This window comes from Pagrus pagrus (genome assembly GCF_965226575.1).
Source record: "Pagrus pagrus genome assembly, chromosome: 11".
In the NCBI taxonomy this organism is placed as follows: Eukaryota; Metazoa; Chordata; class Actinopteri; order Spariformes; family Sparidae; genus Pagrus; species Pagrus pagrus.
In genome coordinates, this window is record NC_140195.1 from 8403783 (window position 1) to 8421936 (window position 18154).

General features: G+C 40.7%; 1 protein-coding gene across 3 annotated transcripts in view; it reads right to left on the reverse strand.

The window, feature by feature from the left end:
- Window positions 1-261: 261 nt before the first annotated feature.
- pacsin1a (protein kinase C and casein kinase substrate in neurons 1a) overlaps window positions 262-18154 on the reverse strand; it is a 38284-nt gene continuing 20391 nt past the window's right edge. For all 3 annotated transcript variants that reach the window (XM_084366228.1, XM_084366229.1, XM_084366230.1), the window contains 9 exons: window positions 14942-15071; window positions 10947-11103; window positions 10579-10814; window positions 8784-8939; window positions 8335-8510; window positions 6849-6969; window positions 6659-6765; window positions 5483-5679; window positions 262-3337 (listed from right to left, as the gene is read on the reverse strand). In XM_084366228.1, coding sequence (XP_084222354.1) covers window positions 3228-3337; window positions 5483-5679; window positions 6659-6765; window positions 6849-6969; window positions 8335-8510; window positions 8784-8939; window positions 10579-10814; window positions 10947-11103; window positions 14942-15001 — 1320 coding nt within the window. In that variant the 5' untranslated portion in view covers window positions 15002-15071 and the 3' untranslated portion in view covers window positions 262-3227. The remainder of the gene's footprint in view (window positions 3338-5482; window positions 5680-6658; window positions 6766-6848; window positions 6970-8334; window positions 8511-8783; window positions 8940-10578; window positions 10815-10946; window positions 11104-14941; window positions 15072-18154) is intronic.

Below are 18154 nucleotides of genomic sequence, written 5' to 3' on the forward strand. Positions count from 1 at the left end.
ATACGCTGACTTGGCTCTTACCGAGACTGATTTCAGCGATGACGAGAAACGTCAGGAGGCGTGCAGCGGAGTCGGACATCAGCAGCGAGAGAAAACGGCGCGTAGAGCTGGAATATTTTCACATTTTACTGTGAATTTGGGATTTATTTCGACCAACCCGGACTGTGTTGGTGAGTTTTATTAGATTTATGTCGGGTTTGTAAGAAGTGTGTTTTACGGTGAGTCAAAGGCAGTTAAGAGAAAAATTGTATTCAGATGGTGCATGATTGTATTTTTCTGTTTAGTGAGGAAAACATAAGAAAGAGTATTTCATTTGTTGACAATTTGTGAGATTATTCATTTTAACGCAAAGAAGGCTGTCGGACTATCCCCTCCAGGAGCACTGGTCGGGGCTAGCCTTTTAGCATGCTAACTTCAGCAGACATTTCCACAACGCACACAACACTGTTGTTTCTTCACACTCTGTTGATAATGTTTGTTGTTGGTAATTGTTCCCCTTTTTTTTTTAGTTTTACACTTAATTTTCTGGCTATATTTGACAAATTGCTCCTTTAAAAGTAGAATAAATGACTCAGAATCACTTGTGCAGGCCATACAAAAAACACACGGACACTAACTTATTTTTCTTTTTCAACAAACTTGTTTCCCCTTTCAAACCAATATCGCAATATTGACACCATCACAACAAATTTGAGTCGGGTTTTTTTTCATCACTATCATTATTATCTGTGATCATAATCATCTTTATGCATATTTAAATGAACTTCTTGTTACATCAAGATGAACAGGCACTACACCAGTTAGGAGATAAAAGTACATCACTAACTATGAACATACATCTTCTATACCGCTAATATAGGGTTTCCACAACGTGAGCTGCTGTCCCCTGTGTGCATAAGGAAGAGATCATCAACATAAAAAAGCATTTACATGTACACCTTTTTACTGCCTCAACGTGGTTAGGTCTCATTTTCAACTCAACACAGTTGTACAGTTACAATAGAATATAATCTTTAAATTACATCATCATATACAAATCTGACAGCGTGGGATAACGTCACGCTTTGTATGATACACTGACAATTCCATTGCAATGAAATTCATACGATATGGTACCTATTACTTAATATGTTTTCCATTGCTGTTATTTTAATGAAACACATTTACATGTATAACACTACATTTTGTCTTAATAGTCAATCACTTGCATTTTTTTTTTTTTTTACATTTTCTTTTTCTGTTACATTTACACAACTCATACACACTGGATGATGAACATGTTTTCCCCCAAAATATTAACCTGGTAATGTGGATTATGTGTTTGAACTTGCGTGTAGTGTGTATATCGTGTGTTAGATGCGTGTGTGTTTGCGCGAGTGTGTGTATGTGTGCGTGGGTGCATATACGCGTCAAGAAATGTGGGACAGTATAATGAAAGGAGTCCTTTTTGCTATGCTGGACAGCTTACTCTAAGACACAACTTGTGAGCTGGTGATGTGTTTCTCCTCATGTGTGAGACCCAAACCTGTCAAATCCTGTTCCAGACACAGAGCTAAACACATCTGACTGCTGTTGGTCCTGTGAAATTTAAAAACTTCAGGACAACTACATTATAAAAAGCATCTCTCCCGTCTAATCAGAGATTTTTATTATTATTTTTTTAAATGCAACTCGTAGCGAGACAACATCTGATAAATGCACCTCCTGCTCTAAATTTAATTTCTATGGAGCAAGTTAAAGATTTAAAATGTAACGCACTGTGTAAGAGCCGTCTTACGTGCAGTGCAGCACTGGTTACAAATGTATTCCCTGTGTCGTAGTGAGTGTTTTGCAGACAAATGAAGTTTGGGTGGACTGGGAGGCAGCTACAAGTTGATCTTCACCGAAGCTGTTTCACATGTGATATGTGAAGTTATTGCATGGAGAGAAAACATATAGTTGATGGTATTGGGTCATTCTTTGGCTCAGCAGGGAAACGGGCCACATAACTAGTGCTTTTTGCTAGGTAGGGCTTTGAATGACGGTGGAGAGCCATGTTTAGACAACATGCCCTCTTTCAAGCCCAAACACTAGTACATTCATGTCCTGTTGGAGAGGCTTCGATCTTCACAGTAACGTATTGACATGCCTCCATTGGCCCCTCAAATCTGGAAGAAAAAGTGCCCGGCACAGGCATTTGTTCAAAACCCTCCTCTTATCCTGCAGATGACTTGATCCGACTTTGCTCTGAGGGAATGTATCACTCTTGTTTCTCGTTAGCAGTAGTGGATTAAAATGAGACCTGAATACTGAACCAAGAATGAAAGCTTCTGCAGAAACCGTGTCTCCTTTCCATGGATTGCATGGAGATGATACTGTCAAAGGACGTGCGATGCTAAGAAAAAGAAAAAAATTATGCTCAAAACAAAAGAAAAGAAAACAAACACAAGATCAGTTCATGAACAAGCTTCCTTTCATGAAGACACAAGCATGTGATGCTTGAAAAAGTGAACTCTGCATTTGTAGTTGAAGTGTTGCATCAAGTTTGTAGCCTGAAGGAGGCCGCAGGATTCAGGGAATGCAAGTTGTTGCATAGCACATGCTGCTATGCAAGTTCAGAAACAGTTAAAAACACATAGCACTGCACACACAGGAAAGAGGTTGGACCAAATCACAAAGAAAAAAAAAAAAAAGAAAAAAAAATAGAGGATACTGTCTGTGGTACTTTAAACACTACACAGCATTCCCGATGTAAGAATGACGACTGATCACACACAGCATTAGGAATGCTACACAAAAATGGCATCACACCGTATATACACAATGCAGGTTAAAGAAGCTCGTCTTTGTCGAATGGGTATAACTGATTATATTATCTTCCCATTATCACAAGAGAACAGACCGCAGTACACTGCAAGTTTAAATAAGCTGCATTATACGTTAAATACAGCTACACAGAGAAGCAATGTGTTCCTGCACTGTTGTGATGTTATAGTTGAGTGTGTATATACTGGAATAACTGCTGCTCCTGTTCTTAAATGTGTAAGTCCACCCACCCCAAATGCTGGATAAAATATAGTATACTGATATATTGTCTTTTAGGTTACTAAGTTTTTATTTAGGCAAGACTGCTTGGCGCATCTGTTGGGCAAGGGATGTGTTGCTCTTAAGTCTCTGGCTATGTGCGGTGCAATTGGACGGGACAGTTCAAGCTGCCTCCAATGGCGTGTCCTTGTTCAGTAACGTGACTAGATTGGCTCGACGTAATTGGCCGGGTACAGTCCCTCTCGGCCGTTGTCCATACGACCTCTACACCAGCCTTGCTCGTCTTCGTCCTCAGTCTTGGTCAGTTCGTCACCTGTGAAGGAGACACCACTCCTTAATCAACATGCAGTCCTGGTTTTTAAAATAGTGATTACCTGTAAATAACACTCGCTGCATTTGGCTTATTGATAGAATTGTTATTGTAATGTCTGTGTTTGTAGCCAGTATTCTGGAAACACTGCGACCATGAGTCAAAGAGAATTGTTTGACATTTTTGGAGATGGATACAACTTTCCTGGCTGCACAGTAAATATCAAAAATCTCACCAGCAGCCAATTAACTTAGCTTAAAGACCGGAAAAAGAGGGAACAGATATGCTGGCTCCGTTCAACGGGAAAATACATCCACATGGCAGCAACTCTATAGCTCACAAACAAGATATAGCAGATTAGCCTAATTAGCGAGGCAGATTTTGTTACCTTAAAAGGATTTGGGCTAGCTGCCCTACCCTTGTTTCCAGTCTTTGTGCTAAGCTAAACTGGCTGTAGCATCAGATTGAGCGACAAGAGAGTTAATCTTCTCATCCAACCCTTGGCTCAAAAGTAAGTCAGTGTATTTCCTCCACAGACTAAGTAATATGTAACAGGGTGTTGAGGAACACCTGTGAATCAAAACATAAAGGTAGGACGTTAAAAATCTGATTTTCAGGGGATGTTAAATTGCTCTTTAATGCAGAAATGACCGCCCTGATCAGTATTTCATGTGGAGGTTAATTTCCTGACATTATCAGTAAGCTGTATGATGTCAAGGCTGCGCGCATCATCAACGTTTCAGAAGCGGACCACCTGTTCTTCAGCAGCCGCATTAAAAATATAGTTTGCATTAGTTTTGCTCACTTTCTGCAGGTGTTGCAAGCATGATAAACACATCAGCAGCTCATTTAGATCAAGTAGCAGACGCTTCGTGGCTCCAACCTTTCGTTGCTGCTAACCTTCTCTGTCACTCGTTCTGTTTAAACGTCAGCACAACCGAGCTCACGGCAACAGATGGTGACTGCTGCTCAACATATTATGAGCTGCGATCTAAAGTCATAATTGTTCAGTTGTCTGACGACAGAAAACAGATGTTTGAAAAAGGTGCAACACCAAATCGCCGAGATGATGATTGGCACAGGACTAAAATTATCACATGACGTGTGTTTGGCAAGATACGGTAGGTAATTTGAATTTACATGGCAGATTTGCACGGGATTAAGATCACAGACAACCCTCCCTTAATTATTCTAAACTACCGGAGGTCCCCAGGTAATAACAGTCCTGTGAAAACAGAGATTATACCTACAAAGTAGCTTAGTTATGCGAAAACCCCAGAAGACGTGACCTCAGTGTCTTCAACAGAAGCAATGCAGGTTTAAAGTTTTTTGCATCTGTAATGAATTTCAAAGAATCGAATGTGATCAGGCGATGCCAGCCCAGTTTCACCTCACAATAAAGGTGACAGTAAGTTAAAGGCACCCTGTGGAGGAACTGATGACTACAAGTAGCGTGAGGACGCAGTGTTTTTATCAGTGGGTCCCTGTTTTGTTTGTTCACAAGAGGACGCACATGCTCGAGTACAAACACGCGTGTGATGTGATACAATTCAATCTGAAGAAAGACAGGTGGTGAGTAATACTGTCGGCAAACACACATTCTGGTTGTTTACAAGAAAACTCCACAAGGCTCCTTTAATTTTTTTCCCCAGGAATAACAAAGAAACTCATTTCTACGGAGGTATAAAAAGTCTTAAATGATCGATTTAGTCGATGCCAGATGTCGCTGAGGTTATTTAAAAACACCTAATCTCAAAACTGTGTGGTTAAAAATAGGATCTGGAGGAGTTGTGGGGGCTCGAGATGAAGATGCACAGCTGTGGCTTCTTCAATGCTTATTTCTCTGTGCAAAGCGTGTCTTTAAACATGTTAGTCATGTCCCGGTGTGAGGCTTTAAAGCACTTTTTACACACCATTTCCAAAACAGCTTGTGTTAATTGGTGGAAAGTGCCTGTAATTTGTTTTCTATGTGGCCATTACTGACTAATCACTGCCATCCTACATAGAGGAGGGGAGCTTTAGTGTAGAAATCAGGATTGGGTCGGTGGTCTTTAAACACCTGTGTGATGTGTGACGGCCCTTTATACACATTACATGACAGTAGACAAAAATCCCCCCGTCCTGTGTCATCTGGCTGCCTGTAATTACCTGCTTTGAAGGTGAGCTCATCCTGTTCCTGGCCATCGTAATCATAGAGAGCGCGGACACGGACCCCTTTCCCGGTGCTGGAGTCATCTTCGAATGAATTCCCGTTGCCGCCGTTTTCGTTACCAGAGAACGCAGTGGGCTGCTCGTCGTCGGACCACTCAGTCGAGTAAGCTTGGTTTTTCTCATAGCTGCTCACACTGCAGGGGGAGAGATTTGGCGTTAAATGACCCCAAATTGTCAGCGAATGGCATGAAAAGGTCAAAACCGATGATAAATTGATCCTGCCGAACTAACAAGCAAGTCTGTTAGCTGCCATAGGTCTAAACAGTGGAGGAGGACGTACTCACATCCTTCAATTAAGCAGAAATTAATAATAGCAAACTGTAAAAACACACTGTTAAAGTCCTTTTTGCTTTAACTTATCATTCTGATTTAAATTCTGATGTCACAGTGTGATGGCTGTAGAAAAATGACACTACCCGCCTATAGACTGGTTCCCTATGCACCATGCTTTCCCCTTACCACTGGGACTCGAGTCTACTAGATCAGTTAGTAACAAAACCTGCCGACTTATTGATACAACTGGGTGTTTTAGCTTTTCATAGCACTGAGATCAGGGTTTCTGGCTCAAGTTTGGGATTCTTGCAGTTGTTTTTTGCTTTGGAAAGCAGCCATGCTGTTAGCGGAAGCCATGTTGCCAATATATGTGTCTAAAACTATTAAAAACACATTATTAAGCCTCACTGTTGCACTGGAAGACCAGGGCATTGTAGTTTATTTTGAATTGATCCCACATACACAACCTGCTGCTGTAAATACTCGTAAGCTTCCACGGCTGAAAATAGTCCCCAAAGAATGGACTTTTTACTTCATTTTAAGGAGCATTACTGAAAACTACAGTGCCCATCTGTTTTAGGAGATTACTTCTCCTTTCTAAAAGTAAAAGCATACATTCATGGCACATTAATAAAGATGCGCTGTGTGTATACGGTTGGTACCAGTGGGAATGGGGTGCGAGCCACAGACAGGGAAGGGAAGTGTGAACTAACACATTGTTGGTTTTAGTCTTTTCGTGAGATTTGTTGACCAAAACACAAATAAATAGAAATATTAGTCAAGTTCTGGATGAAACAGAGTGATTGATGTGATTGTCAACAACAGATTTCTTGAGCTAACCTGCTACGATCACCAGGTGGAGCCACATGGTCGGTGCTCGGAGTGGGTGGGGCTCCGTCTGGTTTCTTCTTCTTTGGAGGAGCGCTGGCCTGGTCTGGGTTGTATTCCTGGACGATTGGAGTGAAAAGAAACACATTAAAAACAAATATGATGCAAGTATTGAAGAGAGATGAGAGGTTTGATGCTGTACCTCAAACGCAGGCCAGTTCATATGCATCCCAGGGCCGTGGTTGTTGCTGAACCACTTCAGGTCCTCTTGTGTGTTTGCACCCAGGATCGTGCGCTCCAGTTCTCTGTATATTGTGGCGTAGCTGAGGAGAGGAAAAATGGAACAAATAGTGACAATGAAAGTGCCAGAAGAGACCTGGGGGTGCTGCCAACTTGGCGACGGGACCCATAATGTAGTTCCAAATCTGGGCTGAGAGAGATCCAACATCGGGTCATGGCAAGACTGGAGTGTCTCCCTGAGTTTTCTGCTGAAGCCGAAGCCCTCAACAGCTGAAGTATTTGGCCTAAATTATCCTAATAATCCTTTGAAAGGATATTATTGTTTATGTTGCTTAAGTTTTCCAAAATCTCTGCAATGTGTCATAGATTATAAAGGGCGCAGACTGTGTTTAGCATATTAATGCAGTAAGATTTTATTCTACACCCAGTCTCAAGTAAGCTGGAACACTTGATTTGGGAAAGATGCTTTGTAAAGGGGATGCTAGTCTGCGATCCTGAAGGAATATTTAACACATTGAACAGCCTTTCACTAGAGGAAAGGTGACAGACACATGGGGATGTGGAAAAACAGATTGATGCATTCAAGGAGAGAAACTGAGGTAATCGCAATCACCGTGAATCCAGAAAATGAGCACACGCTGTAGTAACATTTTCTTTTTTGGGTTTGCATGATAATGACCTCGGCTCGTGAAGCTGAATAAACGAGACGGTTCCTAATGTTTTGATTTGAGCTTTTTCTTTTCAGTTGGAATTTATATGACTCATTCTAGTTGTACAAAATAGTATTCATTCACAGGCAGCGTCTAATAATACGCTGAATTTGTCCTGTCATAAGTGGAATCTGGCAATCAGCAGAGAAGCTCACTGTTATAAAAATATACAGGCATTATGTGTGGTTAGGTATATGAGAGTTATTTGAAGGTTGAGGAGGAAAGGGCATCGTCTCCTTTTATCGTTACGTGCAGGTTAAAAACAGCCCAGCAAATGAATGACAGGCATTCCCTCTGAACAAAATTCACTTTGGCAGAAACGTCATTGACTGAATCATCAATTAATTAGTGCCGTGAGTCTCAACGCTAATGAGAAATGCATGCCTGGTCGAGAAGTGTGTTGAGCCTAATCAATTTGAAGTGAACTGTACCGAATGTGACACAACAAAACAAACTAATGCGCGGCAAATCTGTTTGAAATGTGATTATTTCTCATTAAAAGTAAAGGTACAGTATGCAGTCGTGCTCAAGAGCGGGTTAGAAGAGACGGTGGTAAAACTGAGGAGTATTCAGTCGACCAAAATGGGATCAATACTTGCATAGAATCAGATTTCTGGCTCTGTTTCACCTCTCACACAGCACTTTACTAAATCACATATCAGTGAAAACACAGTCAGCGATCCTAAACCGTCAGCCCTGCGAAACGTAAATAAAACCGCCTCATTCGGCCCGGCTCACCTTTGGTTCTCAGTGAGGTTAAGATGGCGTTTGATGTCCAGCAAGGCCTCCTTAAGGAAGGTCAGCCTCTTGACTTCATGCTGCTGGCACTGGTCAAACACCTGCTCCATGCTCTCCATGTACTGCGGGGTGCACTTATTCAGCTCCTCCAGAGACTTCTCGTACTTTTCTTTAGCCTGAGACAGAAAACACACAAAACGTCCAAAAATGCCAGAAAGTACCAGCATGGTTTAATTATTATCTCTATTTTAATAGCTGGCTTATTCGTATTTGTTACGTGTAATTCTGTTATTTAACTGATCCCAATGTATTCCCCCAGACTACTTAAATTAGCTTTAATAGCTCTTTAAGCTTGCACCATAACTCATCTCTAAAGGGTTTTAGGATACTTTGTTTTTAACTTGCCTCAAACTAACCAGAGAAAAAAGACTCGTATCTCTTCTTCTCACCTTCTGCATATCCTGTTTGCATTTGTCCACTTTCTCGTGGAGTTTCTTCTGCTGGTCTGGCGTGACAGACGCCTCAGTCTTGCCGTTGGCCTCTCGGGCTGCAGCCAGCTTCTCCTCCTTGCAGGCCATGTGGTACGATTTCTTAGCTGCCTCCATCTGTATGTCCAAAACGCAGACATTGTCAGTATCTCATGATCTGATTTGATTAAAGAAACATATGCAGGATGCTCTATTTAAATGTAATCAGTACATTTATAATATCATATACCACTGGATATTTTTATGGAGACCTCGGGACAATTTCCAGTTGTGTTCTGGGTATTTGTGACAAGAAGCGGGGACATCTCCCGCCATGTTTGTATTATTGTATTCATACCAAGGTTAGAGGTTTTTGTGTGTAAACCTAACCAGACCATAAGCACAGCATTGTCACAACAGAAAATGGAAATTTTAATCTAAAGAAATGTAATGTTGCCACACAAAGAAATGTAAAAATGTGGGTTGGGTCTAAGTACTCTCACTGTCCACAGAGTTTCTCCCTAAGCTGGAAATCAAAGCTTGCTCCATCTGACAATTAATGAGTGACTAACTCTGTTGCCTCATAGAGTTTTTGTCTGAAATATCACACAAAAATAAAGTTTTGCATCAGGAAATGTGCCAGTTACACCACCACGGGGGCAGCCATAGACAGTGTCATGGAGAATTTCCAGGGTTGGCCTCGGGAAGAAATCATTGGGACTGTGCAGAGATTTGTTCAAATTCAGAAACTCAAACCTGCAGTAACAGATTTTTTTTGTCTTCTAGGGAGCAGTGGAAACAAAACTGACCAAACGCCACCTTGGTTATTCAAACATCCAGCATATTCAAATCGCAGAAGCTCCAATTTTGTTTAAATAAAGATAAAACGTGACAGAACAGCATTAAAATGAAATACTGTAGCGCTGCAGAGATGCCCTGGCCTACAAATCTTGTTCTTCAGATTCAAACATCAAACATGTCACTTTGGAAATGAAAACCTTGATACAAAAATGAAACACACTTCCAACAGAAGTCAAAGCATCAACAGATCTTCACACCTTCTCCTGACTGACATAACATTGGATACCCTTACGGCAAACTTGCACACATTTGTGAATTATTTTGATGTGGTTGGGGGTATTGTAGGGCTTTGTTTTGTGTTTTATAACGTGTGGATGATACTACTTTCTTCATTAAGAAGTCTCAGACAAATTAATTATTCTAAGTGCCAGCCGACTGCAGGCAAAAAATAGCAAATTTCTAAAAGCCTTGTAAAGATACATTAAACATGAAACATTAAATATGTTTGTGCCACCTTGTCACTGTGTTTGTCACCACCAACCGGCCAAATATCTGGATCCTTAGCTGTTAAACGCTCCATTATGTTTACCAGCTAGTCTATGTGTCTGTCTGCTGTCTAAAAAGCTTTTTTAGAGCAGTGAGAGTGAAACAAAGACAGGACAGTGTACGAGCTGATGGCAAAACAATGAGGTGAAAATCACTATAGACATCTTTAAAGGGGAGCTGTACATCTGGGTGATACTTTCACAATGTCCCATTGTTTTCAAATTGACATTTGACACATTGTTTTTATTGGAAAAAATACAGCCGATATCAAAATAGGTTAAAAAAAACGTATTTGAAGGCCTGGTATTTTTTTCCTCCCTGTCTTTCACTTTACTAAAACTCTTATTTATGTCTTAGATTCATGAAGTGAATATAACTCATTCTGTCACATGGAGGATAAAGACGATGGTAAAAATAAATTTCCCCTCACCTCCTTGAGCTTCTTGGCCCAGGGTTTCTGAGCCTTCTTGAAGCCTTCCTCGGCCTCCTTGGCCTCTTTGAAGCCTCCGATCATTTGCTTGTGATAGGCTTCCTTCTGCCAGTTCTTCACTTTCTCTACGTCCTCGTTCGTCAGGTTGTTCTTCACGTCTTGGTGCAGCTCACTCACCTTCTCTGCCTCGGTCATCACGGCCAACCAGGCTCTCTCCACGGAGCCGTACTGTGGGCCTGGGGAAGCAAATATTAACAGGAGGTAAACATCAAACTGTGTAAACTGAGCCGAGGCAAACTGAAAGACTGTGTAAAGAACATTCATTTGTTGAGCTTTATTAGCTGATTGACCCGATCCCAAATGCTGACCTTTCTCAATGAGCTGCCTCCATCTCTTGGACCATCCAGTTAGCTGATCACCATAAGCTTTTTCTATCTTGGCACGTTCCTGCAGGCAGCCCATAAGGTCATTGCAGAGCCGATGGCCATCGTCAAATCTCTTGACAGCACGTTTGTAGTTCCCCACCTGAGAACAGAGAGACAATAGACGTTTTTTATAGTTTACATAAAGAACATGATCACTATAATTTGTTATTTTCTGTAAAAATAAAGTGAAAGAATACATTTTTATAGGCCAACTTCATGTAAGTATCAGGATGCTTTAATGAGGTTCAGCTCTAAATGTTTGTGGGAGTCAAATGAAACAAAATTACAAACAATTTTCAGTTTACAACCTAATTATAGTTTATTATTATGGTTCTTTTTAGTTGAATGCTAATTCTAGTGAAAGGTTCGATTTTGCTGTAAGATAACGAGCTAATAGCATTATCACACTATCGAGCGGTTTCCTGTCCTCGGTGTGTGGATGTATAGGCAGGTGTGGGGAATGGATCTAAAAAAAAACATTATTATAATCAATAGAATAAACAATAAACGTTGAGCTAAACTACAAGAAAACACAAAAAGCACTCTCTTTAAACTGTTAAATTGCCTTTACTGCCTTTATCAGGGAGTTGATGAATCCTTGATGCCAAAGTGCGTCTTTTCGGCGTTTGTTTTTCAGGTCTAACACGATCTAATCCATCTAAGATACAGTATGTTCACTTAATTTCATCATAAAATATGCAAAATTATTAATGCACAGCTCCAATCCAAGCAGTAAACAGCTTCAGACACATTCATTTTTCTCATTAAAGCTACATTTTTTTGCTATTCCACTCTGTCAAACACAACAGTATTCATGATAATTTCCTTTTAGACCGGCGCCACCTTAAGTGAGACCGCCTTAAAAAAAGCCGTACCAGGCTGCATGTCTCTGCCTCTTTAGTGCCTGCAGGGGGCGTGAGCTCATGGTGCATGATGAAGGAAGAAGGGTAGTGATGGGGGGAGGTTGCTCGTGCCTGTGCATGTGTAGTTATGCAATGACATGGGCTTGTGTTTGTGTGTGTGTGTGTGTGTGTGTGTGACGGCTTTAATCCTCTTGAGTGGTGTAATGCAGGCAGACAGATTCTCAGGGATAGATGACGACGTAGAGACAGAAATACATAGAAACCACCGACTGTGTGTGTGTGTGTGTGTGTGTGTGTAAGCTGTAAATACATACAGTCATGCAGTAAACATCATCACACAGACACACGACTCATGGAGAGCCTATGTGCTGCATTCTCTGGCTGCAGAGCTGCGCCGTGATTGGTCCTGACAGGAGCATGCATGTGTGGTTAGTGTTGGAGATGAGAGAGCTGCAGGGAGGCAGTGAGACAGGTGTGTGACGCTGTGAGTTTTGGCCTGTGTGACAGCGTGCCAAGTCACACCAACAACAACACGCAGGTGGACTGGTTTACATGTGAAAACACACACAAGCTCTTGCGTTTGCGATGTAATTCGACAGTGTGGGGATTATTTCATCGTCTGATTTTGCTCATCAGTGTTTCTGCTGACAAAACGTGAACGTTTAAGTGTTTTTCTCTGCATTTATAGACCATGAGCCGAGCAGAGCTGGGTTGCTGGCGTACAGATGCTATAGGCAGGTGCATGTGGTGAAAGGCGGCCTCAGAGCGGCTGATGACTGGAGCTCTTTGTCCGCCTCTCTGCGGCTAAGAGGCATGATACAAAGAAGACTCTGTACTGTGGGAATTCATTAACGCCAATTTAGTGTGCGCACACACATTCACACACATACACACAGAGACTGCATCTCAGCACAAGTGAGGATGGGTAGAACTTGTGTACGATGTGTCCAGTGATGACACAGTTTAAAACAAATGCGATTTACAATAGTGACAGAGAAAATGCAACATTCTCTTTTATTTGTGATGAAACCATCTCATTCTATGTTGCCAAATGTACCATAATTATCGTCTTTGCATGCTAATTTTGCCCTCTGTACGATTTACAAGAGCAACAGTATCTCTTCTGACTCCTCGCATGGTCTAAACAGAGAATACCCACTTCTGCCCTCCAATAGGTGATTCGGAGTCCCTCAATTTGAACGCAACAGGCTGATCACAATCAGTCTGTCCTGTTGCTCAATCAAAATCAGCGTGCTGCTAAATAAGATCTGGATCTGAGGATAGTATGTGCTGTGTTTTGTGGTAAAGACTGTTTGATGAGCATTTATGAATATGTGCCATACGTGTAGCTGTATGGCTGATTTGTGTGTGAACTTTTTGAGCAGAACTGGCTGCAAACTGACAATAAAGTTGTGTTGTGTCATGTTGTATCGTATCATATCGTATCGTATCGTATCGTATTGTATGTACGATCAATAATGCCAAAAATGCCATAATGTACGACCATATTGTGACATGAGCAGGATAGCAAACATTTATCAAAATATATCTCATGCGACCTCTTTTTATCTAATCAAGCCCGGTGTAGCTAATGATGGGATACTTGATTTGCAAGCTCAGTTGTCCTTCTACTCCCACCGCTCAACACTCGTTTGAAGCCACTTGAAGTTGGAAATTTTCTCACAAAGTTTGTTTTGTGACACTGTTTTGAACAGTTGTCAGAACAGACAGATGTTTTGAATACACAAGTAAACCAACCGATTCATTTTGAAGGAGACCTTCTTTGCTTCTTTGCATGTTAAAGATGTTAAAAGTTAAAAAGGCCAAAGTTCACACCTACAGGAGCTCCTTTTTCCCACAGAAAACACTGCACTTGAAGTGCCTGAAATGCCTGTTTTTTTGAGCACTCAAGCATGTAAACACACTCTAGCAGTAACCCAAAATAATATTATTGTCAACCTGAAATGAGAATATGTCTCCTTCAAATGCGCGTTGTGTATAATTACACATTTATGCCAATTTGTTCTCATAGTTATGACTCACGCACGATAATTGTCCTTTCCGGCATCGCTGATCTCATTCATCCATGTAGATGAAGTGTCTAAATAGTTTAAGTTAAAGTACTCCTTCTCATTTACAATTGACATGTTTTTATGGCCTGTCTTCTTGTCTGCCTGGGAAAAATACAGGCTATTACAAATGCTTTAAATATGAACGAGCCCAAGTCGAAGCTCATACTTCTGACTTACTACAAGTATAATTGTTTTGATCTGACAGGCGATGGAAGGTGCTTGTGCATCTTCACAAGGAGAGATGAGAAAATCTGATTAACGCAAAGACGATAAAAACACTTCCTTTTTTAAAGCTGTGTTGTGTCATGCATGCGTGTATTACAGTATTACAGTATTACATGTGTGTATTTCATTAAATCTCAATCTGTATTTTTAGCACTGTGACCAGTAATACAGAAAGTGCAACTTCTCCATTTACATAAAATATTTTTAGCTGCTCTTCTTCTTAATGAGGTGGAAGACTCTCTAATCAGGTCACCTTTCAGAAGCTTTTGATTTAAAGGAATAGTTCCACATTTTGGGGAAAAACATGCTTATTCACTTCCTTGCTGGTAGCAGGATGAGAAGATTGATGCCACTCCTATATCTGTCAATCATATATGAAGCTACAGCCAGCAGCTGGTTAGCGTAGCCTAGCCTTAAAGGTAAAAACAAGGCTGACTTGAGACAGTTTTCTTATCTAACTCTTGGCAAGAAATCAAATAAATGTATTTCCTGAACTATTAATTGAAAACGTGCTTAATTGTATTTTCTCTTCATGTATTAATGCATGAAATGTAGATAACAGCAGGACCCTCTGCCACGAAGCTCAGTGGTTATCAAACAGCGTCGCGACAACTCCTCGCATTGATTTTCCTGTAAAAACTCAGTGACACTAATCTCATTTTCATGGTTTCAGTGGGGACTCTGCTGGGCTCCAGAAACCTGATCGATACGAGGCAAAGGGAGCCTAAGGGCTTGGGGGAGCATGCTGAATCAGAACAGACGGACGGTGTGTCTGTACCTCCCAGAAGCTGTCCATGGTGTCGTCAGCACCTGCACATTCATCGTAGGAGCCAGACATTTTCCTGGATGTGGCAAAGTACTCTAATGACTAAACCTGTCCTCTGCAGCAGAGCTGGGTTCCTCATGCACTGAAAGAAACAAAGAGAACGACAACACCGTGAGACAGTAACATCACATTGAACACATACAGACAAGAAGCAGTGCACTGGAGCGCATGAGCAGACATTAGAAGCTAGTCAACACTTAAGAGCAAGCAATGTAGCAGTTTTCCCCGGCAACTGGAGGAAACTCTTCCAACGTGAGCGTTTCTGTTCGAGACGTTTATAATAATGAGATAAAAATAGTCCAGTTCGCCATGCATACAGCGCCCGTGCCCTCAGGGATGAAAGGGGGCATCTTATATTGGCGTGTCCTAGAAAAGACACCAGAGAGAGAAGAGCACCGCTGCCATCACACAGCTCTGACCCTGAATCCTTTCACAGTGCGACTACTCATTATTTTGACACATTACATCAGAGAGATAGTCGCACAACACACACACATAGTACACATAACACAGCGTGAATAGCAGCCATGAATGTGACTTTTGTGTCAATGTGTAAATGCCATCATTATTATCACTACAGCCACCATATTACCATTATCATTATACATGTATCATCTCCGCCAAGGAGGCTATGTTTTCACCTGTGTCCGTTTGTTGGTATGTTTATTTGTTTGCTGGTTTGTCAGCAGGAATACACTACCAAGCAGATTTCCAAACTTGGATGGAAGATGCGTCTCAGCTCAGAATAGACCCCATTAATTTTTGGTGAAGATCTGGATAAATGGACGGATGCAGGAATTGTTCTGACATTCTTCGATATGTTGCAAGATAGGGTGTTTTTTGACAGATATGGACAGAAATCAGACATATTTAGGTGGCTAGTATCTATGAGTGAGTGCAATTTCATGCTGATCCTGACAAAAAAAAATGGATCTAATGGATTTAAATATGTTTTATTTGATATTGGATTAGGCGTGATTGAATTAAAGAAGACTGTTGGGGCCTCAGACGGCATTCGCTTTACTGAGTGCCTTTCTAGTTTGCTTTTGTTTCTGTTTTTCTGTCCAGTCTGTTTGTTTTTTTCATTTTGTAGTGTACATAACAAGTTTTAAATGTCATCCTTGTCCTTGTATATGGTATCACTGTCTATCTTTGTCATACCCGTGAAATCTTTAATTCATGTTTTGTTGTTTCGCACCAATCACAAAAAAAGAAGGAATAGAAATTAAAAAAGATTGGTAACACTTTCGTAACACGAAATTGTGAGAAATTAATTAGGAACGAGTGAGGAATGAACGAAGGGTTGTTCCTGGGTAACTGATTTGGAGACTATACAGTAGATAATGATGAGTTATTAGAAAGACTGGGAGATACTGTGTTAAGGAATCAGTTGGTAATGATTAGTCCATAAATATCTGTGAATCCACACATTGGCTTTCTTAATGAGTTGTTCCTGATTAATAATGAATGAATTACTAATTACTTAATCATTAGTTACTCTTTTTGATCACCTTCAATTAAAGTGAAACACAATAACTGAGTACGAAGATGATGTATCACTTAACTTGAGTAACTAATGATTAAGTAATTAGTAATTAATGAGTAGTTACTAGTTGGTGCCGCTCAGCGACTGGTTCATAGTTAATCAGGAACAACTCGTGATGAAAGTGTGTCGACTCAGATATTTACAAACTAATCATTACCTAATGATTCATTAATATAGTATCTCCCCGTCTCTAGTAACTCATCATTATCTACTATATAGTTCTCTAATCAGTTATTCAGTAATTACTCATAAACTATTCATTAGTTATCAAATTGTTCCCGATTCATTCCTTACTCCCTTTTTCCGAACTACTCATACTTTTGTGTACCTTTTTGTGAAGTGTAACAAAAAACGTATATTCCTTTAAATTTGTTTTCTGATTTAAGTTAAAACTAAAAAAAAACATTGTGTAATTGCAACTCTAAAATAGAAGGAAACAATTACACTGAGACGAGATCAACACACCTATTTTTAAACCTAAAGAGCGCTTTAACGATGTGGTTTAATCACCTATTACTTCGTGAGCTGTACAGAATACACTTCCTGCTGGATTTCCTCGGGAGTTTAGGGTGATTTTTATTTATTTGTTTGACGTCTGGTCGATATCTTACCACCACGGTTAAAACAGAGGAGACTGCGAGGCGCTTTATTGGTATTGAACTCTGTTTGAAGCCTAATCCATTTTGCTCACATGATTAATGGCTTCTCCTTGACAGTGAGCTCTTCATTGCACTGCAACAACCACCATGACAGTACAATATATCGCATGTGCCTAATAATAACAAGGCTCTGTTGCTAATGTTCCTGCTCTGACATGCTTTCTTGGTCTTAACAATGAAATGCAGCTGATTGTGGTTCTTATCCATTTCTGCACATGGTCCAACAGTGCAATACTCTATCATAGCTTTTAATTAAAACGACGAAGAGTTTTGAAAAATGTTATGAAGAGCACAGTGTAGTAATTGATTGATTCCTAGCATGCACAGTTTAAATTAAGTGTTAGTTAAGCGTGCCTGATAGAGGTCAGTGCAGATGAAGGATGACTCGTGGCCATTTTAGATTATAAGCTGAGTCTGCACTCTGCTGGAAGGAAGATTTTGTTTAAATATTAGCGGCGCCCTCCGTGTTTCATCCTTCAACTTCCTTCTGCAGTCAAGTGCAAACTAATTCCTGCAACATCCCTCATCCCTGGAATGACTCATGAAAAATGACTTGCTGCATTAAGCTCAATCTGAACTAGCCTGACCTCACTTTCCCTATACACAGTATAACACAGTATATAATCGTCCTTGTGAGAAAAATAAGATGCCTGAAACTACAAGGTCAGCTTATGATGGGAAAGTATTTTTAGTATCAGCTCCTGCCACACGCTCTGTTTTCACAGGGGTCTACTCAACACTTGCACCCTGTGTTATTGGTTCTGGTTTCAGCTGCAGAACAGGCAATCTATTCCTGCTCGGTCAGTGTTTCCACAGAACATTGGCTGATTTAGCCAAGCTGTATTTTATCAAAGGCCTTGGTGACTGCCACAAGCCTTCACAGCGGCCTGTGGGGCCCTTTACAGCCGAGGCATTCAGACTTGCTCTTTCAAGAAAGCACAACACAAAATACTAAGGATT